The sequence below is a fragment of the Nicotiana tomentosiformis genome, chromosome 9 (assembly GCF_000390325.3).
Source record: "Nicotiana tomentosiformis chromosome 9, ASM39032v3, whole genome shotgun sequence".
In the NCBI taxonomy this organism is placed as follows: domain Eukaryota; kingdom Viridiplantae; phylum Streptophyta; class Magnoliopsida; order Solanales; family Solanaceae; genus Nicotiana; species Nicotiana tomentosiformis.
Genome location: NC_090820.1, coordinates 1,664,911 through 1,690,383, shown reverse-complemented (window position 1 = coordinate 1,690,383; position 25,473 = coordinate 1,664,911). Strand labels below are relative to the sequence as shown.

The following is a 25,473-nucleotide window of genomic DNA, read 5'->3' as shown; positions in this document are numbered from 1 at the left end:
ACTAAAGTTGCTGCACTTTAGTATACTTAAGAGATTAAATATGCTCATGACTATATTTGAGGGACCAAAATAGACTTAACCTCAAAGAGACAATATTGGCCAAAAACTCACTCTTCACTCTTAGAAATGTAATTACACCAAATTCTTTCATATTCCTAGCTCCTTCCATTTCAGTTTCTCTAGAGTCTAGACTAGTCCAAAACCATAAAAATAAAGAACCATTTGTCTCCTCCTCTCAGTAACACACGTTGAAGATTGACAGTCTTCAACTTCTTTTTCGTTTTTTTTGCTTTGTATCTTATTTAGCTGTAAATTAAATGTGATTGACTAGCAAAAATGTTAAGCTTTACATAAGAGAAGTCACAGCAGCTTACGCCATTTCCCTGTTTGTTTTTTGCCAGACGGAGCATGTCCTGAGTTGTTGATTAAATGGCCAAAGTTGGTGATTTCTATTCAAGGTAAGCTTCCATTGAAGAACTGATTTCTTTTGTGTTAAGATGAAAAATCTATTACATTAGTACTTGGTGATTTTCATACTAGATTAGAGCAGTGTGGCGAAATCATGATTTTAGCTAAGGAGATTCAAAAAATTAAAAGAGCAAACACGCAGAAAAGCTAAGGGATGCAACGTTCTAATATATATACATGAAAAACAATTGACCTTATATACACAGTATAGTTTTCTGCGAACCTTCTGCCCACCTAGCTCCGATTAAAGTCTTTCTTAAAATTTTATGAGTTGAATAATACTTGATTGTTCACTGTTGTAACCCTTGGAATTTACCTGTCCGTGTAAAGTGAGTTTCCACTGATAATGCATACTAATTATTCTCTTTCTTTTTTAGGAAAGACCTTACGACTATGGTCTTTTCTCTGAAGAAAAAGGAAACTCTCTTACAAATATTTATCTTAATAGAAGTTTCTGCAGTATTGGATTCTATTCTTTCAATCCCTATGTCTAGTAGATTAGTATTAAACTTTGACTTCTTTGCCAATGTAATCTATCTAATGTTGTGACTAATCTATCTAATTTTGTAACAAGCAATCAATTTTAACATAGTTATATTTACTTCCAACAGCAGTAAAGAGACCAAGCTAATTGACAACGAGTACACAGGTGAAAAAACTCATGTTCCTGCAACGGCTTCCACACAACGTAGTCTTCCATCAGTTGACGAGGAAGTAGTTGGTTTAGAGGATGATGCAGAAAGTATAATTCAACAATTGACTAGTCTTCCATCAATTGATGATGAAGTAGTTGGTTTTGATGATGATGCGAAAAGTATAATGCAACATTTGACTAATATTCCATCAATTAACGAGGAAGTAGTCGGCTTTGAGGCTGATACAAAAAGTATAATTCAACAATTGACTGGAGGAACAAAGGAAATAGACATTGTCTCGATTGTTGGAATGCCCGGATTGGGCAAAACAACTTTGGCTAGAAAGGTGTTCAATCATTTTATTGATAATAAACACTTTGATGTTCGAGCATGGTGCTCTATATCTAAGGAATATAGTTTTATGAAGGTGTTCGCAGAGATTCTTAAACAAGTTATAGGCAATTTGGATGATATCAAAGATGAAGACATGCCTGACAAGTTGCGTAAGAATCTAATGCGCAAGAGATACCTTATTGTATTAGATGATGTTTGGGAAGTTAAGGCATGGGAAGATTTTCGATTATCTTTCCCACAGGACGAAAATGGAAGCAGAATAGTTGTAACAACTAGAGATGAAGAAGTGGCTAGGCAACTTAAGCACCACAGTAATCCATATTCTCTTAGATTTCTCACGGTGGATGAGAGTTGGGAATTACTTCGAAAGAAAGTATTTCGAAAAGAGATCTGTCCCCCAGAGCTACTCAAAGCAGGATTAGGAGTTGCCAAAAACTGCAAAGGATTACCTCTTGTGATCGTCTTGATTGCTGGAATTATTGGAAAGCAAAGGGAAGTTTCTCTGTGGCATCAGGTTGCAATGATTCAAGTTCCCATGCTTTAGAAGACCAAAGCATGAAGACAATAGAATCAAGTTACGACCATTTGGAAGACCATTTAAAGCCTTGCCTTCTTTACATGGGATTATTTCCGGAAGACTACAAAATTCCTGTGTCCGATTTGCTAAAGTTGTGTACAAAACATGGACACAGAAAATATGGAGGAAGCATCTAAAATTTGCTTGTCTGGTCTAATAAACAGAAGCCTTGTAGTGGTTACTAAAAGGAGAACTAATGGTGAAATAAAGTACTGCACTCTTCACGATGTAGTACGTGAGTTTTGCTTGAGGAAACTTATAAAAGATAAGTTTATGCAGCTCATAGTTCCATACATTCCATACCAACCTTTATATGCAAAGGAATTACCTCGGTTATGCATGTATGTCCATGACGATCTTGTCCAAGAATTAGTGCAGTACGAATATTCATTGGATAAGATTCCAATGTTGGCAGGGTTGAAGGAAAGGGAGTCTTTTGCTCAATGTCATGTTAGGTCTCTTGAGTTCATTGCTCATCCAAAATTCTATGCATGGGACCAGATAAGTCTTTTCCCTTTACTTGATAACTTTAGACTTGTTCGCGTGTTGCATTTGCTGGATATCAATTTGGAAGGTTCTTGGAACATGGCAAGCTTATCACGCCCAACTATGCCTTATAAAAAGAACTAAGCGGTCGTTGCAAATATATTCCGGCTAATAAGTCCGGAGTCGAATCCCACAAGGAATTAACCTATCAAATACAGCTACTAGACTCGCACAAATTCACACAATCAATCTTCAGAAGGATTTAAGTAACAGATTGGTTTTTACTAACTAAATATTACGTAATTAAAATGTAATAATTAACAACTAACTACGAACGAGTTGTAAACAAGAATTGGAATGACCTAAGGTTGTGATTTCCCCTATTGTCAGAATCTTTTCCGCTACGTTTTCTACAAGTTTGCCTAAGTCTTCTCTACCGATCATGAGCACTCTAACTGTCGTAACTTTCTCCCGAGTAATTACCACAATTACTAGACATATTCTCCCGAATTACACTAGCTAGCATTAAGTACAGCTCACTCAGATCGCACCAAGGTTTCGTTATCCCTAAACCCACCTTTAAACCTCCGTATTGATCCCTCATATACGTTTAGGAGTGATGTTGTTCAACAACTACCTAAATATACACTCTCTCCCGAGTAATACATACTAAATAGGCACAACTAATTGAAGGCCTTTCAATCAACCACAAGAATAATATAGTTGGACAAATAGAGAAAATACTACGGTAAATCTATATTAACATAACAAGAAAATCATCCTTCAATAGGTTCCATCAAAACCCTAGATTAGGAATTTAGCTACTCATACTCATAATAACAGTATCCCAAATATTTTGCATAATTAAAATAGAGAGTAAAGATGAAAAGATATAAAAATGATGATTCTAACTCCAAGGAGTGATTCCACAAGCTCTTCTTGCCTCTAGCTGCCAAAAAACGTCCTTCCAAATGGTGTTTTAGGTCTATTTATATGTGTAGAAGAAACCCTAAACGTGTGGGCCGAGTCCTAGTCAAACCCGGAATGAATTAAGTCTTCAAAACTCGGATTGGACCTGGCCTCAGGCCTGGCGTCGCCAGCCTAACGCCTGGAATTTGGCTGGCCTCGCCAGGCTAAAGCCTGGTCCAGCCTGGCCTTAGGCTGGCCTCGCCAGGCTAAAGCCTGGTCCAGCCTGGCCTTTGGCTGGCCTCACCCAATCTCTCCTTTTCACTGTTCTCGAGCACACCTTTGATGTTTAAGTATTCGTTTTGCTCTACTTTCATCTCCAATTCACTTACACATAAAATAGACTCCATTATGCGCAAATAAAGTGTAATTTATCATTAAAGCATGTAAAATGCAAGGCACATAATGTACGAAACTATGAAATTATAGCCACACATCAATACCCCACACTTAAACATTGCTCGTCCTCGAGCAATCAAACTACACTTATAGATACGACCTTTTAAAGCAATTCTCCTAACTCATTATACCAAGAATTTTTAAAACAGTTTTATCACACAAGTGTGACATCTTCGCCTCAAGATTCGACTCACAAATACCATGCCTTATTCACAATTCACTTACTTACTTTGACATGGATATCAACAACATTACCTTTCCTTTATGAGTCATGTGCCCTCACCCAATCAAAGAGCTTAGTTCCACACACAATGAAGTTTTAAGAACATAGGAACTCAAGATAGACAAAATTCACTCGCTCTCAGAAATAACATTCATATGCTACAAATGATGCACCATAGGCTTGCCCGTAGTGTAATACTCTACGAATCGAGTTCATTCAGTCTAAGATCAAGTATGACTTTCATTGGTTGTAATGTAGGTTGCGGGTTGGGTATGATACATTTGGATATGAGTGACTATACCTCCCTTAGCACTTTAATATATATACTTTAACACACATCCCATACTTGTGCCAAACCAAACATTCCACCTTCACTTCAATTTATATTACCCCATATTTCTTTAAGCATAATTACATTAAGAGTCGCCACTTTCAACGAATATTCTCTTTTTTTTTCTTTTTCGATTCAAGCAACTCTTACTTTTTAAAAACAGTTCACCTTTCTCCTTATTTCATTGGTTCCACTCAAAAACCAAACCAATCACCCCACACTTTAACTTTTACAAAGTTCATAACAATTCAAGTGCTCATTCGAGGTGAAACGGTTCAAATAGACGGTTAATTCAAACAATTGGGTAAGGCTTGTTGTGTGGTGGTTGCCAAAGAAACAGGATTACAGACTCAAAGGGGTTAACTGCGTTACATAACTTTTAGGTAGGTAAACTATATATATCTGGCTTAACAAAGAAATGCCTATATCACTTCTCAGACTGAACAAGACTACTATTTCGCTTTGCACACACACAGGAAAAGTTCTAGACATCAAATGCAATGCACAGAATACATACAAAACTCACACACTCATGGCACATAAATAACTCAAGATTGGTTTCATCGCGACATTCTAGTCAAAGCAGCTAAGCAAAATTAGGAATCTACAATTTAAGGTACTTATGCGAAAGTCAAAAACCGAGCCTAAGCGTCACAACCTTAGTACTAACTATTCTCAAGGCATAACAAAGCTAAGAGATATTGCTACAATTAAATGCATAGCTTCGTGGTTCCCACTCCTAAAAATTAAAACTAACTATGCCCGGTTCAACTAAAAGCCCCTGGAAAAGAACTGCGGCCCAAAGAAAAACCAAGGGAGAATTACTACACTACCTGCACACAAAAAAAAAATCTTTTTGGTATTTTCTTTTGACTTACTTCCCTCAAGAAAACCATTTGGGAGATCCATCGTCGGGATGAGTCCAATTACTAAACTACTAAAAACACATACTAACACAATTAACATTAAATAACTAAATGACTAAAATTAACCATGTACAAGTCCCCACCCCACACTTAGATCATGCAATGTCCTCAGTGCATGCAAAAAATGACAAAACACGAAAACTGAGTAGGGTGTGAAGAAACTCCCTGATCAAGCAACCTTTTCATCCTCTGAAGCTCTCCACTCCTCATCATGTTCTTCCTCCTCCTCCTCATCTTCTCCCTCACCATCTGACTGCTCTGGATCAGCTTCAGACTGCTCCGGTGTGTTGATATCCTCATCATTGGGTAGTCTATATCCATCTCCTAACCCAACCAGCTGCTGAGCATAAGCATTGAACGGGTACCGATGCTCCAATTCAGTCCTCTCCTCAGATATGTCCTGTCGACCTCCTATCCTTAGCTGCAAATCCATCTTCCCATAGAGATGGGCCATAAAACTATCATCTCGAGCGTTGCGCTCGGTACTTGTCAATGAAGTCATAGCAGTCTCTTCTTTCAGTCGGAGGCTAGTGATGTCCATTTGTCGTAGGGGCTGATCAATGGTGTGGTCAAACTCTGGCTCCTCCTCAACCTCCTCGTGTCTTAAGTACTGAGTTAGAAAATTGGCAAATGGCATTCGATCGATCATTTTACTCGTTCTGACTACAAACATCTGGTAGCAGATTAGATGACCCACATTTACCCTTTGACCCGTCATGAGGAAGTAGAGTACACAGGTCCTCTCACGGCTAATGAGTGTGTCATGATTGCACGGTAGGAGCCGTGCATTTATCAGTTTAAGCCACACTTGAGCCTCCGCCCTCATCTTCTTTTTGGGAAACCTCTTATGCCGATTAGTTATCTTATCCCGGACCCATGCTGCCGTAGAATCGGCACCACAAAGCATGTGTCTCAACTCTCTGTATGTAGGCCGGCGAATGAAGTGGTCTAATGGCTTCACAGGAACATCCAGAGCACCTAAAAAGTTACATATGGCCGTGGGTGAGAAATCTATCAATCGTCCACGAATCGGCACTAGTTGTTCAGTACTCTGCGGATCAAACCCTGCATAAAATTCTCGGACTAAGTTGAGATTAATGTTCCCTATGTTCTTGAATACATAGCTCAACCCCATATCCTGAATGCCCCTCCAAATTGCCTGATACTTCGCTTTCAAGCTGTGTTCATAGATAGCTGCTTCCGGGTGTACATGTTTAGGCCTACAACGCCTGTACCAATCCTTAGTGTGCGGTGGTATGCTGTTGATGCCAAACTCCCTTTGGCCTTGTGGTTTTTGACACATAGCTGCTATAGCTGCCACAACTTGTATTCCACTTAGATTGGAGGTAGATCCCCCCCCCCCCCCCCCCCTTTTCTCTTCTTTGGGGGAGGTGCTGAGGTCGCCTTTACTTTAGCCGGCGCAGTGGAAGTAGCCTTGGCTTTTCCGGTGTCTTTTCTGAGAGGCATCTTTAGTCCTACACAAATAAGCAGTAGTAAGATAAAACTGCATTACACACTACACACATAATATTTTTCCCGACTTCCCGAGGTTACTCAGACTTCACCTCGTCTTTCCTTAATATTAGAATCAAAGAACAATACATGGGCTACCCGCGAACCACCCCACACTTAAGATTTTATCGTGGTGTATGACTTCAATACACTAGTCTATTAATCCCGGAGACTCGGGCTCTAATAGGGACAAGGAATGCCATTAAGGCATTATATCAAACACTTAACGTGCATTAGTGCCATGGTATTTCTTATGGATATGAAGGATTGCCTCATCCTCCCAAATCGGTTCGGGGGTTCCGTACTACCACATGTTTTCATAATCGCAGCACCATTCCTATGAGGTTTCATGGGGTTGGGGCACACAAACTCAATACCACACTGAAGAACAACCACCAATTTTTGTGTGTAATATTATACATGTACCTCTGTCGAAATTGCAAAGGGAAGAAGTGAAATCATACCTTTGAAGCTTTTAAGTGGAAGAAGCTGCCTGAGAATTTCTCACTAGTGTGAAAGAATAGCAAGACTAAACTTGACTTCAATGGGGATGGGGGATACCACTATGGCAATGTGTTGTTGAGTGTTTGTGGGTGAGGGCAATTCATGCAGTTTGTTTGGTTGAGAGCAACATTGATGAGAAGATGTGTGTGTGTGTGAATTTCTTTTCTAAAGCTTGATATGTTTTTGGTTTAAGTGAGGTTAGGGTTGTGTGTGTTGTGTTCAGTGTTTAAGGGAGATGTAATGTGAGGAGGTTCGACTAAAATAACGTGAGCTAGGATGAAATAACTTACCTGGCGTCGCCTGGCCCAGTACCTGGCGTTAGCCAAGCGTCGCCAGCCTAAGGCCAGGCAGACCCTGGCATTAGCCAGGCATCGCCAGCCTAAGGCCAGGCAGATCCTGGCGTTAGCCAGGCGTTGCCAGCCTAAGGCCAGGCAGACCCTGGCGTTAGCCAGGCGTCGCCAGCCCCAACGCCTGTTGTCCGTCAAGTGATGCTGAAACCCTATTCGACTTGCCCAACTCGCCTGCAAACTTGTTAGTACCTAAAAACAAAACCAAAACAAGGAAAAATTCTAAAGCCTGGTCCAGCCTGGTCCAGCATGGCCTTTGGCTGGCCTCACCAGGTCTCTCCTTTTCACTATTCTCGAGCATACCTTTGACGTTTAAGTATCCGTTTTTCTCTACTTTCATCTCCAATTCACCTACACATAAAATAGACTCCATTATGCACAAATGAAGTATAATTTATCATTAAAGCATGTAAAATGCAAGGCACATAATGTACGAAACTATGGAATTATAGCCACACATCACAAGCAGTACCTTATTTGAAGTATCTTGCGATTTATGCTAAAGAATTTGATTTCCAGTGGGTATCATACCTACTCGATCTACAATATTTGCGGGTGGTGTGGAAAGGGCATCTATATATGCCACTAGAGACATCATCTGCTATATGGAAAATGCAGAAACTAAGGCATATAGATATCGACAGATTTTCCTTCACATGGGAAGACAATGATATATCAATTTTTAAGGAATCTTCAGAAATTGTGTTACCGAACTTGAAGACTTTTGGGAGGTGCTACATATACTTGGCTGATAGGACTTCGGAGTTCTGGTGGAGATTTCCGACTTCAATCTCTTGAAGTAGCTTTCTTAAGGATGAGTACTGATGGAATGTATGAGTCCACCAAACTGTGTAGAGACCTGGTCCTATACCAGTTCCCACAAAAATAGCTAATGAACCAGTAAGTAAATGACACAGGAGATTTTACGTGAAAAAATCTCTGCTCAAGGGGATAAAAAATCACGACCTACACTTGTAGGATTTCAACTTCACTACTTGAGCAATCTTTAGATTACAACCTATTGTAACCTACGAATTAAACTCTTAATCCCTCACTAACTTGTAATACACTTATTACAAGACACTTTGTAATACACCTATTATAAAGACTTCAACTCATGACCAACTCTAGTCACGACACAAACTCTAAGGGCTTATGGTTTTTGGAGGTTCCTAGTTAAAGCTTCTAAATAAGCAAAGTAAGAATTACAATGAAAAACTAATACAAAGATTAAGCAAAGTAAGAATTACAATGAAAAACTAATACAAAGATACAACTCAACTAAGGACATACAAAAGACTTGTTGTACGAACTGGTCCGTAGTAGTATTGTACTTTGTTCTTGATGCACTTGTGACTTCAATGCTTGATAATCAGATCTTGAGTGCTTGAATTATTTCACAAGTGTTCAAGTGATGTTTTGTTGTAATCCTTCTTAATAATATCCTTTGAATGACATCACTTGGATGATGTAAACACTTGGTTGGTAAAAAAGCCCTTCCCAATGGGAAGTGACTGCTGCACTGTTTCTGTACTGTAGCATGTAAAGTGCAGGCAGTCACTTTCCAATTATAGAGTTGACTTCGTACTGTTGTCAGGGAATCTCAAAGGGATCAGGTCCCTGAGTTGATTCTTTTCTGTCTGAAGTCATACAGCACGCATTAGCTTGAGTCCGATGATAGAGATATATACCAAGTGTACATCAGGTCCTTTATCTGGTTCCTTAACAATAAGTTTGTTATATCATCAAAACATAAATCTAAGATACTTTAAACCCATCAATTTCCCCCTTTTTGATGATGACAACTTAAAAATTGAAAACCATTTGTAGAACACAATAACCAGATAAAGTACCTGGAATTTCACAAGTTCCCCCTGACTCTATGCTTCCCCCTTACTCAGATGCCCCTGCTTTAATTTATCTTCCCCCTTTTGGCATCATTTAAAATATACAAGCAAGTAATTAGCATAAAGAAGTCTAGCCCAGCTAACTCATGCCACATGTGTGCACACAACATGATAGAAAAGAGAAGCAGAAAAACACAAGCATTTAAGAGTAAAAAGAGAGTCTTCAATGATTTATAAACATAAGCCTCTACCAAGAAAGTAGAGGCAAGTTTGGACTGTTGAAAGCGAGAGCAGTTAAGGTGAAATCCATCCACATCACAAAAAAATAAAACAACTACAACAAGTCATCAAAACAAAAAAAAGAAACTTGACACTGGTCACTGGTCACTGGTCACTGGAAGATATTCCTAGGGAGCACTAGAGGATGAAGGCTTGGAGGAGGCCACAAGAGTATTTTGAACAAGGTCAATCCGAGCATTTGCGGACATCTGCTCTACGAGCTGTTTCTCTCACAGGTTCTCCACTTGTTGCCAGAGCTCAGCATTTTCTTTTGACAGACGAGCAACTTCTTCACTTGATGAACTGGAAGGTCCTGGTGCCCCTATAGCCTGACTTAGCTGAGTCTCGAGAATGGCATTCCTTGCCTTCAGCTTCCTGATCTCCTCTGTAGCACTATTCTGGGCATTGATCAGTTGGGAGATCGTCGAAGTGCTGCCCATTCCTCCAACCTTTTAAACACATTCACATTCCTCTAGTGTAATTTTTGAGAAGGTCGGTTTCCTGGTTCCCATTTTGGGCTGTCCTAAGGGCACATTAAAGAACTTGAAGACACGCGCGAGAAGAAAGCCATAAGGGAGTCCATGGTTCCCATCCTTGAAAGCTGCCACTTTCTGCATATGTTCAATCATAATGGTAGGTAAATTGATAGAGCGGAACTCATCCAATACTTCCATTAAGTATAGATCAGACCGGGATGTAATGGACCTTCTCTCAGCACGAGGGAGTAGAACCTTATTAACCAACTCAAATAACAGTTGGTACACAGGAAGCAGAGCCTTTTTGTGTACCCGTTCCCCATGCTGAACAACTTTCTCTTTCACAATGGCGCGCTTAAAATTAGATCCACAAGCGCCTCTTAAAGATGACAACCCTCCAGATGGAACCCTGAGAGTGTTTCCCAACATAGTAGCATCTATAACAATAACCACATCATTCACTTGGACACAAATGTGGTCATCTTCAATAGTGAAGAGTTCAGCACAGAAACTTTGGACCTCATCCTGATACACCCTGGGCACATCCTCTTTGAACAGATGGCCCCATTGCTGAAATTCCACCATCTCAAGAATTTGTCTCATACCCGCCATTTCAGAAATCTCTGGGTCAAACGTGCGACCCTACATTACCTTCTGGTACCACAACCTTTCTTACCCAAGCACACTTACACTTTTACCCTTTGACAGAACCAGGTGCCCCAACAGTTTCCAACTTTCTTTTACCAGACTTCTCAATGGACTTACCCTTGCTACTTGATTTCACCAGAATATCATCATCAGACACTGGTTGTTCCTCTACAACATGCTTAGACTTGATACTAACTTTCACAAACTTTTTACTTGATGTTTCAACAACTTCCTTTGAAGCACTCTCAACAGATTATTTCTTTTTCTGAGATCTCTTAACCAGGGAACTTGGTTCCTCTTGAGCATCCTCATCTACTTCCACTAAAGGTATACTTTTGTAATACATAATTTTCCCGTCCTTCACCAGCCTCTTATTCTTTTTCTTGCTACTCCATTTGCTTTTCTTCAAGGCAGACTCAAAAGCCTCATTCTGTTGCAACCTTGTGGTAGGTCGCTTAGGAGGGGGCTCAGGAGTGACCACGTGCTTTCTAATCTTAAAGTGTGCACTGAGAACCACATCATCATGTTCATCCTCATCACTAGATCTCACAACGGGAGGGATGGACTCCAACGGTTCAACATCAAAGTAAGGAGATGGAGAAGGATCGAAGCTGACCTGGGAAGATGATTCCTGACCTGTTTCCTCAGGTTGGGGATTAGGTTCATCAACAGGATTCCCAGTAGCTTCTTCAGGTGGAGAAGATACGAAGAGCACCATTGTTCCTTCTTCTCCTAAGAGCGGAGTCCATTCCCCCTGAAACTCAGGCATGGAAGAAGTGACCCCATTCACCAGTCTCTCGGCAGCAATGGCCAACATGTTTTTGATGGCCTCCTTTTCCTGAGGTTCCATAAAAGCAGCAATAACCAGAGGACTAGCACACTGATCAGTATCTTCCTTGGACACCCCCTTTCCTTGTTGAGTTTCACCCTTTTCATCATCCTTGTTATGTTCTTTGAGAGTATCAGGCAATAGAGAAGAAACACTATCTATTTTTGGTGCTTCTGAGTCCTCAACACTTAAGGAAGGAGTATCGGCAAAGGGAGTGATGAGAGAGATAAAGGGGTGAAAGGGAATCAGGTTTGGGTGTTTCTGGGTCAGCAATAGTGGAAGAGGGGACGTATGGTGGTGTTTCTAACATGGCGGATGAGTCAAGGGTTTTCTCTTCAGAGGTGGGTAGGTTTGCTTGCTCTTCAGCCATGGTAGATAGTTGGGTAGAAGGTTCGGGAAGAGTGGAAAGACAGAATGATGATCACTTAAGGTTAGGAGGTGTAGGGGTTTTAAGGAGGGAAAGGATAATTATGAGGGAAGAGAAACGGGTTCTGAAATGGCTGTAGGTTTGTGGGACGATGCAACGTTGTATATGGAAGTGAAAAGATTTGAAAGAAAAGACGTGATATACATGGTCTAAAAAAGTGGATGACGTGGCAGTTAATTTTGTTTCTTTTGAGATATGCATGAAAAGAACACAAGATTACTAACCTATGGTACAAGAACCAGGTTCTTGACCGGTCTTTCGGAAAAGATTTTTCAACTATATTTTACCGCTCATGCATTGTTTCTTCAGCTTCTATAATCATCATGCGTGTCTACCTGCAACGGTATAGAAGTGAGTTAGGCTTGGCCGGAAAACACTTTAGCTAGATTTACCTGAGTGTAACTTTCATAGCCATGTGGAAGGGAATCAGGTTCTCAATTAGGCTTGATTAACCCCAGTGCCATCCTATTTTTCTCAAAATGTTCCCTGCTATGAGCTTTGGTGAAGATGTCTGCAATTTGGTCTTCTGTACTATAGAACTTCATGCAAATAAGCCCCTTCTCCACATTATCTCTGAGAAAATGATGTCTCACATCAATGTGCTTGGTTCTCTTGTACTGGACCGGGTTCTTTGCCATGTTGAGTGCACTGGTGTTGTCACATAGAAGAGGTACACAGTCAGTGTACACTCTAAAATCCTCCAATTGTTGTTTGATACACAAGAAGTTGCAACAACATATTCTGCTTCAGCTGTTGAGAGAGCTATAGAGTTTTACTTCCTTGTACCCCATGAAATTAGACAGGATCCTAGGAAGTGAGCCATTCCGGATGTGCTTTTCCTGTCCACCAGATAACCTGCATAATCTGCATCAGCATACCCAACAAGATTAAAATTGTCACCTGAATACAGAACCAGGTCCTATGTTCCCTTAAGATATCTCAGAATCCTTTTGGCAGCCTTTAGGTGAGATTCCTTGGGGTTTGACTGGAACCTTGAACATAGCCCCACTCTGAATACAATATCTGGTCTACTGGTAGTGAGATAGAGGAGAGATCCAATAATGCCTCGATACATTGTTTGATTTACAGAAGAGCCAGATTCATCCAAGTCCAATCGAGTGGCAGTGGCAATGGGAGTGTCGATCACTTTTGATGCTTCCATATCGAACCTCTTCAAAATCTCTTTAATGTATTTCTGCTGACTGATACAGGTTCCCTTCGTGGACTACTTCACTTGAAGACCCAAGGAAAAGTTCAGTTCCCCCATCATGCTCATCTCAAACTCACTTCCCATGAGTTTTACAAATTCCTTACAAAGTGAGGCAGTTGTTTCCCCAAAGATAATATCATCAACGTATACCTGAACAATAAGCAGGTTCCTTCCTCGTTTCTTCAGAAATAGAGTGTTGTCAATTTTTCCTCTTGTAAAGCCATTTTCTAAGAGAAACTTTGACAACCTTTCATACCAAGCTCGAGGAGCCTGCTTCAAACCATACAGTGCCTTGTCCAATTTGAACACATATTTAGGATGTTCATCACATTCAAAACCTGGAGGTTGCTTAACATAGACTTCTTCCTTGAGAAAACCATTCAGAAATGCACTTTTGACATCCATTTGGAACAAGGTGAATTCCATATGTGATGCAAAGGCAATGAGAATTCTGATGGATTCCATACGAGCAACTGGAGCTAAGGTCTCATCATAATCAATCCCTTCCTCCTGATTGTAGCCTTGAACAACTAGCCTTGCCTTGTTCCTTGTAGTGTTTCCATGCTCATCAAGCTTGTTTCAAATTGATGCAACTCATAGGGAGTTTTGTTCAAGAAGGATCTGATCATGCACATGTTCACCAAGTAGCAGGCAGTATTTATGGCTTCTGCCCAGAAGTTTTTGGCTATCCCACTGTCAATAAGCATTGTTCTGGCCATATCTTCAAGGGTTCTGTTCTTCCTTTCTACAACTCCATTTTATTGTGGAGTTCTTGGAGCTGAGAAGTTGTGGGTGATGCCATTTTCACTGCAGAATTCATCAAACTTGAATGGAGTTCCATGATCGGATTTGATGCAAGCCACTTTTGATTCCATTTTCACTTGAAATTTCTTCACAAAGGCTACAAATACTTCGAAGGTCTCATCCTTTGTTCTGAGAAACAGCGTCCAAGTGAATCTTGAGTAGTCATCCACTATCACAAAAATATATCTTTTTCCTCCCCTGCTTGGCACTCTCATAGGGCCACATAGATCCATATGAAGTAGTTCAAGTGGCTTTGATGTGCTAACATCCTTCTTTGGCTTGAATGAAGATTTTACATGCTTCCCTCTAGCACATGCATCACATACTTTGTGCTCTTTGAACTTTGAATGTGGCAAGCCACGAACCAGGTCCTTCTGTATCAGCTTGTTCAGAAGAGAGAAGCTTGCATATCCCAGCTTTCTGTGCCACAGCTCGGCATCATCATCAATAACTTTCAGGCAGCTCATGTCACAACTTTGTAGGGACTCGAAATCAGCTACGTAGATGTTCTTGTATCTTTTGGCCACAAGTACCACTTCACCAGTTACCAGATTAGTAACTGTGCATATCTTTGACAAAAAACTCCACTTTGTTTCCCTTATCTCAAATTTGAGAAACACTCAAGAGACTGTACTTCAGACCATTGACATAATACATGCTCTTGATTGAGTGTGAGAGAGAATTTCCAATTTTTCCAACACAAAAATATACCTCTTTTTTCCATTTTCAAAGGATACATTCCCTCCTTGCAGGGTTTTCAGTGAAAGGAAGTTCATGGTATTCCCAGTCATGTGCTTAGAGCATCCGCTGTCCATGATTCATTGTTGACTGCTTCCTCTCAGTGTTCCCTGCACAAGGAATTCAAGGGTTAGATTTAGGAACCCAAATAAGTTTGGGTCCCTTGTAATAAGAAAAGGGATGAATGAGAGCTCTTCTAGTCCATGCAGGTAACATGCATTTTTTGTGAGTGGCACCTGGTCCTCTTACAATAGTTACTTTTTCAGCAAAAACTTTATTTTTCTTAACAGACTGGACTTTGGCTTGGCAATTTTCCTTGTAATGCCCATTATTCCCATAGTGGGTACAAAGCCAGTTATCAGGTACAATGACATACTTGCTATGAGGATTATAGGAAACTTTCTCCCTTTGGAACCCTATTCCCTGCTTGTTTCTACCATTGTTAAAATACATGGCAGTAATAGCATATGAGGACTAGGTCCACTTAAGAGATTTCTCAAGCTCATTTTTTTACTTTTTCCAATTCTTCTTGAAGCTGCCTATTTTTCTCAAGCTCAGCACATAAACCAGTTTTCACAATATTCAGATCATTTTTAAGTTTAATAGGTACCTCACTAGCAATTTTCTTTCCTTTTTTAGAATTTTCAGGCCTAGAGTGTGCTTTAAGTTCCTCAATTGTTTCCTCTAGGTCTGCAATCACCACTAGGAGATCATCTCTTTCTTTCTCAGTGATAGAAACTTTCTCCATTAAGGCATTCTTTTCTTTACTAAGGTTCTCAGTGATTTATTTCAAGTCAACTACAACTACCATCAAATCATCTCTTTCATGTTCTACATTAGCAATTATTTTTGTTTGAACCTCCTTTTTATTTTTTAGATTTTCTATGATTTCCTTCAGGTCAACTATACAAACAACCAAGTCATCTCTAGTTTGCTCAGCATCTCCTAACTCTATGGTTAAGGCATCCTTATCACTCACCAGACTATGATATGCATCAATCAATACATTAGCTAATGATATGGGTTTTTTAGGAGAATATGATTTCAAATTTCTCTGAACATCCCTAAAATTTACCTCATCATTGTCATTGTCTTCATCATCGTCTGACTAAGCCATCAAGGTGAATATTGAATCATATTTATTTGCTTCACTTTTAACTGCCAACATGGAGCTATCACCTGCATCATTTTCTTCTTCAGACTCACTGGAGGAGTCTCCCCATGCTGCAAGAGCTTGCTTCACAACATTGTGAGCTGCGTTTTTTCTTTTGAAGCGTTTGTTAGGAACCGAGTTCCTCTTGGCTGGTTTATCAGAGTTATGCTTGAAATGTTCTTGCTTCAGAAGAGGACAATCCTTGATGAAATACCCTGGATTTCCACACTTATGACAGAGGTCAGAATTCTTTGGTTTGCTAACTCGGAGTGATAAAATAACATCAAAGTGATAAGGACCACACTTATGACAGGCATCCTTATCACTTGGTCCATGTTGGGACGTATGGACCATCAAAAATAACATCCCATAACTCGGAGTCTTCTGCTATTATGAAGTCATGCATTTGAGTTTTCCACCAGCCATAGTATTGGTCGTTGAATCTCGGGGGCCTATAGGTTGATTGTCCTTCCTCAAAGTTTGGTGGAGCAACCATGGTGAGGATCCTCTCTAGGTGTTAACCTTTGAGAAAGAACCTGATCTGATACCAATTGATAGAATGTATGAGTCCACCAAACTGTATAGAGACTTGGTCCTATACCAGTTCCCACATAAATAGCTAATGAACCAGTAAGTAAATGACACAGGAGATTTTATGTAGAAATATCCCTGCTCAAGGAGATAAAAAATCACGACCTACACTTGTAGGATTTCAACTTCACTACTTGAGCAATCTTTAGATTACAACCTAGGAATTAAACTCTTAATCCCTCACTAACTTATAATACACCTGTTACAAGCCACTTTGCAATACACCTATTACAAAGACTTCAATTCATGACTAACTCTAGTCACGACACAAACTCTAAGGGTTAATAGTTTTTGGAAGTTCTTAGTTAAAACTTCTAAATAAGCAAAGTAGGAATTATAATGAAAAACTAATACAAAGATACAACTCAACTAAGGAAATACAAAAGACTTGTTATAGGAACTGGTCCGTAGTAGTGTTGTACTTTGTTCTTGATGCACTTGTGACTTCAATGCTTGATTATCAGATCTTGAGTGCTTGAATGATGTAAACACTTGGTTGGTAAAAAAGCTCTTCCCAATGGGAAGTGACTGCTGCACTGTAGCATGTACAGTGCAAGCAATCACTTTCCAACTGTAGAGTTGACTTCGTACTGCTGTTAGGGAAACTCAAAGGGATCAGGTCCCTGAGTTGATTCTTTTCTGTCTGAACTCTAAAGTCATACAACACACATTAGCTTGAGTCCGTTGATGGAGATATATACCAAGTGTACATCAGGTCCTTTATCTGGTTCCTTAACAATAAGTTTGTTAGATCATCAAAACATAAATATAAGATACTTTAAACCCTTCAAGTACAGACCACGAAGGCGTTGGATTCGGCAGTTGGTTTGCATTCCCTTCAAATCTAAAATATTTGTTCCTTCATAGCATTTTCCTAACAGAGAAAATGGTTTCAAATATTGCAAGATTGACAAGCCTTGAGAGACTCAAACTGCGTAGGATATACTTCAATGGCAAATATAGCATATGTTGGGATGTCAGTGATTACAAGTTCCAAGCACTCAAATACTTGAAATTACAGAATGTTCATATGATTGTATGGCACTCGTCAGAGGCATCCTTCCCTGTGCTTGAGAAACTAGTTATACATGAATGCACGCTTCACGGTATCCCTTCTAGCTTTGTGGATATCCCAACACTGAAGTTGATTAAATTGAGAAACTGCAGTCAGAACGTTCTGGATTCAGCTCTGGACATTAAAAAAGAAGTAGAAGAAATCACAGGATGTGATAGTCTCCAAGTTCATGCTCAGTACATATATAAAATATAATGGTAAGTGATTTCATATTTATGATACGCATGCAAGAAGAATAACCTCTTTCCTATGTTTTTCTGGACATGAATATACATTATTTTTCGTAATTTCTTAGCATAGTAAAGTGCAAATAGCAATTCAGACAGTTTCATAAATTACCATTTATGCTTTTGGATGGCTTCTTAGATAGTTATCGTTAACGTAAACGAAGCAAATCTTTTACATTATGTGCACTGTGATACATATCGAATTATACACTCTTCAGGAAAATTAGTCATCATATAACGTTTTGGCATAGCATCTTTGAGTTTTTCTGTATTTTGCTTTCTTTCTTCATAAAAATTTTCTCCTCCAATTTCTCAGTTGCAGATATAGCTTTTCCAACAGCTGTTATATAATGACGTTCTTCAGATACAAGAGACATCCATAGCAGCTATACTTTATATACCATTAATTAATATCGTCTCAATTCTTATATCTGTTTTTCTCAATAGCCACATGTATAGATGCAGAGCCGAAAGGAGTTTTTGCCTAATTTGTTGGTTGCTTGATTCTGCATTATTGTAACTATTTCCTATCATGGATCAATGAATATGTTGTTAGTTTCTCATCGTTTTTAAACCTTTACTATCTAGGAAATTATGTGCCGATCGAACAATAGCAACATAGAATGCATCACTTGTGTCTATCTTATGAAACATTCTTACAAGAAAAGATTCTGCATTATTGTCAGGTTGGCTGCAAACTAATACTTGTATTCAGTGTCTTTTCAGTTTTGTAATTAGCAGCTCTTCTAAAACAGTAATCACAGAACAAGGAGAATGATGTAAACTCAGTAATTACTTTCAACTGTATATAATTCCCATTATCTTTTACTAGTAGAAATAGTAGAGAAGTTCCATTTTCTTTTACTATTACATGTTTCCCCTTCATCTGCAAATCACATTTTCTTGATCACAAAAATCGTTAGTATTAGCAATTACCAAAAAAAGGGCAGGCATGTGTCAACGGCGGAACCAGAATTTTCATTAAGGGGAGTCAAAATATAAAGAAATAAACTCACCAATAAGTCAAGGAGTGTCAATATATAGTATATATACATATTTTTTTTTAAAAATTTACCCAGCTACATAGTATAATTTTCCGACGAATGGGTGCCGGTTGACACCCTTGGCTACATGTGGCTCCGCCACTGCCTGATGCACAAAGTATCCAGCGGGTACACAGAGTTCGGGAAAGGGCCGTACCCAAAAAGGAGTAATGCAGGCGGCCTACACTAATGCTTGCATAAGTAGCTGATTCCACGATTTGACGGTCACACGGAGGCAACCTTTGGTCCTAAGGCTCCCTTCAGTATTAGCAATTACTCTAAACCTTTTTCTTCCGTTGTCCCCTATTTTTTGCTAGGTCTGCCTGAATTCCAAAAACTAAAAAGAATGTAGGCACAAGGGAGATAAATGATACTTCTTTAAATTCAAGATCTTTGCTCTTTATCTGCACCCAATGAAAGCAATTGAATTACTCCTTATGAACTTGGAGAGAATGGTTCCAATATCTAGATCATGGCTCATTAGAAGTAGAAAACGCTATGGTGGTATCTTCACAAATAGAAAAAGATTGCAGTCGGTTTGACAATGATGAAGAACCAACGAAACCTCAAGCTCCATTTTAGCTCAATCTAAGAATGTCCTAGCGTCCCTCTTCCAAAATTTCTGTGGAAGGAACACTAGAATAATGGCTACTACCTTCTCTACTTCTTGGAGATCCTTTACTTTTTTGGGAAGAAAACAAAAAGAAGAAAGGAAGAAGTCCCGTACTAGGATTTTAGCTATTACTCCCTTTTCAACTTAGATGTATTACTCCTGGCGTGACTCGGCATGAATTTAAAAAAAAGTGAATGATTTTTGAAATTTGTGGTTTTAAAAATTTAAGGGGTAAAAGTTTTATGGAGTCATGACATTTGTGTGGTTATAAAAGTTTTTTATTAAAGGTAAAATAGGTAAAATGAAGAGTTTAAAGTTGAGTTATTTTCAAATTTATAAATGTGAAAGTAGCTCATCTAATTTAAAACGGAGATAGTAATATTTTTGAGCTTTTTTATTTTATTTCATTATATCAAAAAAAAAAAAAAACGAAAAGGGAAAGAACGAAATCAAAGAATGGAAAAACAAGAAAAGAAAATTGGAAGTGGTCCCCACTTCTCTATTTTTACTCCATATTCACGTGCCTTCCCATTTTTGACATTTTCTTCAAAACTCTTTCTCTTTCCTTAACCAATCAAATGTTGTCATCTCATCCTTCTACACTATTCTTTATAACAAATTCACTGCACATGCACTGAAAAATGAATTGGAAAGATATACATAGTAGGATGTTTAATTAATTACCACCAAAGCTTGTGCTATGGCGGTAAGTACTCAACTATTATGCAGATCTTAAGGGTGGAAGATCAAAAATAAATTCAGCATGTATTAATACACAGGAAAAATTTGATATAATCATAAAATTGTGTAGCATAACCCTCAAAACACCTATAAATTGAACATGAAAGTCATGATAGCAATGTATATTGGTCACCAGGCCCCTTCTTAAAGACATGCGAAAATTCAGGCCAATCGGAGTCCGTAAAAAATATTCTATAAAATCAACATGTACTAATACACACGAAAAAATGAATATAATCATAAATTCACATTATATGACCGCAAAACGCCATAAAATGAACCCGAAGGTCATAGTGAAGCAATAATTATTGGTCAGTAGGCCTTTACCTGTGGACCTACCAAAATTCAGGCCAATCGAAATCCGTCAATTTTTTTTTACAAAATTAACATGTACTAATACACACGAAAAAGTGGATATAATCACAAATTCGTATTGCATGACCACGAAACACTATAAAATGGACCCGAAAGTCATGGAGAAGCAACAAGTATTAGTCATTAGACCATTTCTCGTGGACCTACGAAATTCCAGGCGAACCAGAGACCGTCAACAAAATTCTACAAAAAATGAGCATGTAGTAATACACTTGAAAAAGTGTATATAATCACAAATTTGTATTGCATAATAATAAAGCGCCATAAAATGAATCCGAAAGTCATGAGGAAGCAATGAGTGTTGGTTAATAGGTCGTTTTCTATGGATCTACGAAAATTCAGGCCAATCGGAGTTTGTAAAAATATTCTACAATTGGCATGTCAATTACACAAGAAAAATCATGTTGCAATAACAACAACCGACCCAGTATATTCTCATCAGGTGGGAACTGGGGAGGGTAGTTTATACGGAGACCTTATCCCTAGTTAATAAAGGTCGAGAAATTATTTCCAATAGACCCTCGCCACAAAAAGGGTGAGAAGAGGAAGAAGAAGAAGGGAAAAAGCAAGAAAAGGATGAGAGAAGAAAAGGAGGGAGATAAAGGATAAGTAGGTACAAATAAATAACAACATGGAATACAATATTTGGGGTGAACAAAATCACGTAACGCAATAAAGCGTAAGAATATAAATGGACATACGAAATACGGAGGGAATATTTACTATGAGAATCCAAACTAATTTAATCAGTGTATTTTTGACACCGATAAAAAAAATTTAAAAAAAAGAACAAGTTTACCTGCCACATAATATTTTAATGGATAAATTTCTAAATAAGTGTCAAAGTTTGATAAGACAAGGCATACTGTATGTAAGCAATAATGCAAAAGGTATGCAGAAAGCTATGCTTGTAAAATGACATCTGCTGAATAATACAAAGAAGGTGAAGGTGATTGGAGAAGTGAGGTAACCATGAAATAGACTCGTCCTGAGAAAAAATATGGTATTTCAAAAGCACCCTCTTAGTTTGAAGCGTTTTATCCTCTAATATAGACTTTTTTGTGCCAATTTGAATTAATTGGGTTTATATGCACATATCAAATATCGACTGTTACCTAATTTGAGTCCAGCACAAAAGTTATTACTGAATGATTAAAGTGAACCATAACTTTAGTATAGTTATTCTATACAACTCCTTAGACCTTTAAGTAAAATAGTATACTTTTTCTAAGATGGAGCATTCTAGTAAAGTTATATCATTTGATCACTCTTCACTATTCAACATTGCCATCACCACACCATCTCCAGCTTTCCTATCCCAACAATTAATCATCTGCAACCACTCTCGTAATTGAAGGTAATTAGACATTTTGTTTTTGGGTTTTGCTGTCTATATATAAATATTTTTTTTCTTAAGTAGTTTCGGTCTTCGTACTTCTGATGTAGAAGAACAAGGACGAAAAAAAGATAGGTTTTCTTAGATTCTCTTTCTATATATAAAGATTGGTTTCCTCTGGTGAATTTGTATGGACAACTGTGTTACAGAGTACCCCTACTATTGAGTCTAATATTGCTAACATAGTTAAAAGACGTTAATTGAAAGTTGCAGGACAAAGATGCATATTTGGACTGTTATATCTGAGAAATCCTCGTTAACTTGAAACAAAAACTTTCGTAGGTCAAGAATTGGCAATCTATCTAAATCTAAGGCGAGCAATCAGTTCTAACATTGTTATGTTTACTTCCAACAGCTGTAAAGATAACGAGCTAATTGACATGGATAACATTGAAAGAACTCCTGCTCATGCAAGGGCTTCCACCCAACGTTGTTTTCCATCAATTGATGATGAAGTAGTTGGTTTTGAGAATGATGCACATAGTATAGTTCAACAATTGACTGGAGGAACAAAGGAACTAGACGTCGTCTCTATTGTTGGAATGCCTGGATTAGGCAAAACGACTTTGGCTAGAAAGGTGTTCAATCATTTTATTGATAATAGACACTTTGACGTCCGAGCATGGTGCTCTATATCTAAGGAATATAGTTTGACGAAGGTGTTCTCGGAGATTCTTAAACAAGTCATAGGCAATTTGGATGATATCAAAGAGGAAGACATACCTGACAAGTTGCGCAAGAGTCTAATGCGCAAGAGATACCTCATTGTATTAGATGATATATGGGAAGTTAAGGCATGGGAAGATTTTCGATTAACAACTCGAAATGAAGAAGTAGGTTGGCAGCTTAAGCACCATAGTAATCCATATTCTCTTAGATTTCTCACGGTGGATGAGAGTTGGGAATTACTTCAGAAGAAAGTATTTCAAGGAGAGATCTGTCCCCCCGAGCTACTCAGAGCAGGACAACGAGTTGCCAAAAACTGCAAAGGATTACCTCTTGTGATTGCTGGAATTATTGCAGAGAAAAAGGCAAGCCTATTTATGGTTTGAGGTCGCAAACGATTTAAGTTCCCATGCTTTAGAAGAGCAAAGCATGAAGATAATAGGATCAAGCTACGACCATCTGGAAGATCAATTAAAGTCTATCCTTGTTTACATGGGGTTGTTTCCAGAAGACTACACATTTCCAGTGTCCGATTTGCTAAAGTTGTGGATGGCTGAAATTTTGTACAGGTCATGGACACAGAGAACATGGAGGAAGAATATAAAAGTTGTGTATTCGGTCAAAACCGCTCCGTATGAATAATCGAGATTGGAATATGATAGATCAAGGTTTAACTTCGTGTAATATCAAGCCATGATGCGAAGTTAGGTTACTGTTCTCGAGACCCAAAGGTCGAGCAAAATAGAGACCGGTCAAGATCGAGATCGGCTAAGATCAAGGTCGAGCAAGTTTGAGACCGGTCAAGATCGAGATCGGCCAAGATCAAGGTCGAGCAAAATAGAGACCGGTCAAGATCGAGATCGGGCTAAATAGAGACCGGTCAAGGCCAAGATCGGCCTCGATCGAGGAAAGCTTATCGAGCCAAAAAACAGAAAGCCAGAATAACCGCATTTGGGCGAGAATCTCGGAGAAAATTCACGGCGCATATCAATGAGAGGCCAATTAATTAATCTATCATGGGATTCCTTGCTGTATTTAAAAATTATATTAAGAATAGGACTTCCCCACTGTATAAACGGTGGTCTGATTATTTGTAAGGCAGATTCGTTCAGATTCATAGAACATAAAGTAATATACTATCTTTCTTCTGGTTTTGATATCTAGTCATTTTGTTCTTCTATCGGTTACTCTCCATTCAGTTTGAGGGTGATAAAACTTAAAGGCTTAGGCTAATTAATCCATTCGGTTTGCATTCATCTCTTTCACAATTAATTTCGATATTCATTTATATACGTTTTTTAATTTGTACCGAATTATACCACATATCCTTAGAACAACGTATAAATTTCATTGATTATTCGTTTTTCGGTTAAACGGTTTGGCGCCTACCGTGGGGCTAAGGATAATAGTGGTTATTTGATACAAATCTTTGTAAAACACATTATTTTACATTTTCTCTTGGAAGTATCTTTGATTTCATGCTAAAAATGACGAACTCTCGATTAATACCCTTACATATTGACAACGAATATGGACATCAAGGGGAGAATAACAACGAGACGCCAAGGGATGGAAGGCCACCCACTGACCCCGTTGAGACTCGGGCCATGGATCCGATTGATGTTAATGAGCATGTGGCCATCGAAGCGAACCAACATTCTAGTCCCGAAAATAGCATCCATGGCAGAATCCGATCTGCAGTTCGAAATACCCAAAATGTTGGAGAAGACGGGATCAATCTGCGTATGATCTTCGAAATACTGCAAGCTCAACAGGTGGCGATAGCTCAGTTACAGAGCCAAATCCAGGCACCGAGCAGGGCCGAGCCCGGTTCACCCCAAGAAGTCACCCACAGAACGGATCCAGTTGTGGTAAGGTCAAATGAACAAGAATCGGAGACTAACCCCAAAATTATAAAGATGCTCGAGGAACTGACAAAGAGGATAGAATCAGGAGAAAAAAGGATCTAAGCAAACGACAAGAAAGTGGAAAACTATAACTCCAGGGTTGATCAAATCCCGGGGGCACCGCCAATTGAAGGGTTTAGATTCCAAAAAGTTCGTACAAAAGCCTTTCCCCCCGAGCGCATCTCCCAAACCGATCCCCAAGAAGTTCTGCATGCCCGAGATTCCTAAATATAATGGAACGACCAACCCCAACGAGTATGTCACCTCTTACACGTGTGACATTAAAGGGAACGATCTAGAGGATGATGAGATTGAATCTGTATTACTAAAGAAATTTGGGGAGACCCTGTCAAAGGGAGCAATGATATGGTGTCATTATTTACCATCTAACTCTATCGACTCTTTTGCTGTGCTTGCAGATTCTTTTGTAAAAGCACATGCCGGAGCCATAAAGGCCGAGACTAGGAAGTCGGACCTTTTCAAGGTAAAGCAAAAAGAGAACGAGATGCTAAGAGAGTTTGTATCTCGTTTTCAGATGGAACGAATGGATCTACCACCGGTCACAGATGATTAGGCCATTCAAGCTTTCACTCAAGAACTAAATGAATGAAGCTCAGTGGCTTCACAATAGTTGAAGCAGAACTTGATTGAGTACCCGGCTGTTACTTGAGCCGATATACATAATCGATATCAATCAAAG

At 39.0% G+C, this 25,473-nt stretch overlaps 2 protein-coding genes across 2 annotated transcripts; both read left to right on the top strand.

The window, feature by feature from the left end:
- The first annotated feature begins 187 nt into the window (after positions 1-187).
- Positions 188-24,041, top strand: LOC104117971 (putative late blight resistance protein homolog R1B-12). The gene is made up of 3 exons (XM_070185936.1): positions 188-458; positions 1,080-1,971; positions 23,254-24,041. The coding sequence occupies exons 1-3, from the start codon at positions 430-432 to the stop codon at positions 23,506-23,508; spliced, it is 1,176 nt and encodes a 391-aa protein (XP_070042037.1). The 5' UTR covers positions 188-429; the 3' UTR covers positions 23,509-24,041.
- On the top strand, positions 21,953-24,041 carry LOC104111315 (putative late blight resistance protein homolog R1A-3). The gene is made up of 2 exons (XM_009620990.4): positions 21,953-22,161; positions 22,556-24,041. Exon 2 carries the CDS (start codon positions 22,581-22,583, stop codon positions 23,250-23,252), a length of 672 nt encoding a protein of 223 aa, XP_009619285.1. The 5' UTR covers positions 21,953-22,161; positions 22,556-22,580; the 3' UTR covers positions 23,253-24,041.
- Positions 24,042-25,473: the final 1,432 nt, after the last annotated feature.

Excerpts from the sequence above, each read along its gene's own strand:
- LOC104117971 (XM_070185936.1), top strand. The coding sequence starts at position 430 with ATGGCCAAAGTTGGTGATTTCTATTCAAG. Across the intron at positions 459-1,079 it reads GTTGGTGATTTCTATTCAAG|CAGTAAAGAGACCAAGCTAA; the intron begins GTAAGCTTCCAT and ends TACTTCCAACAG. Across the intron at positions 1,972-23,253 it reads AAGTTTCTCTGTGGCATCAG|GTCGCAAACGATTTAAGTTC; the intron begins GTTGCAATGATT and ends TTATGGTTTGAG.
- LOC104111315 (XM_009620990.4), top strand. The coding sequence starts at position 22,581 with ATGGATAACATTGAAAGAACTCCTGCTCATGCAAGGGCTTCCACCCAA.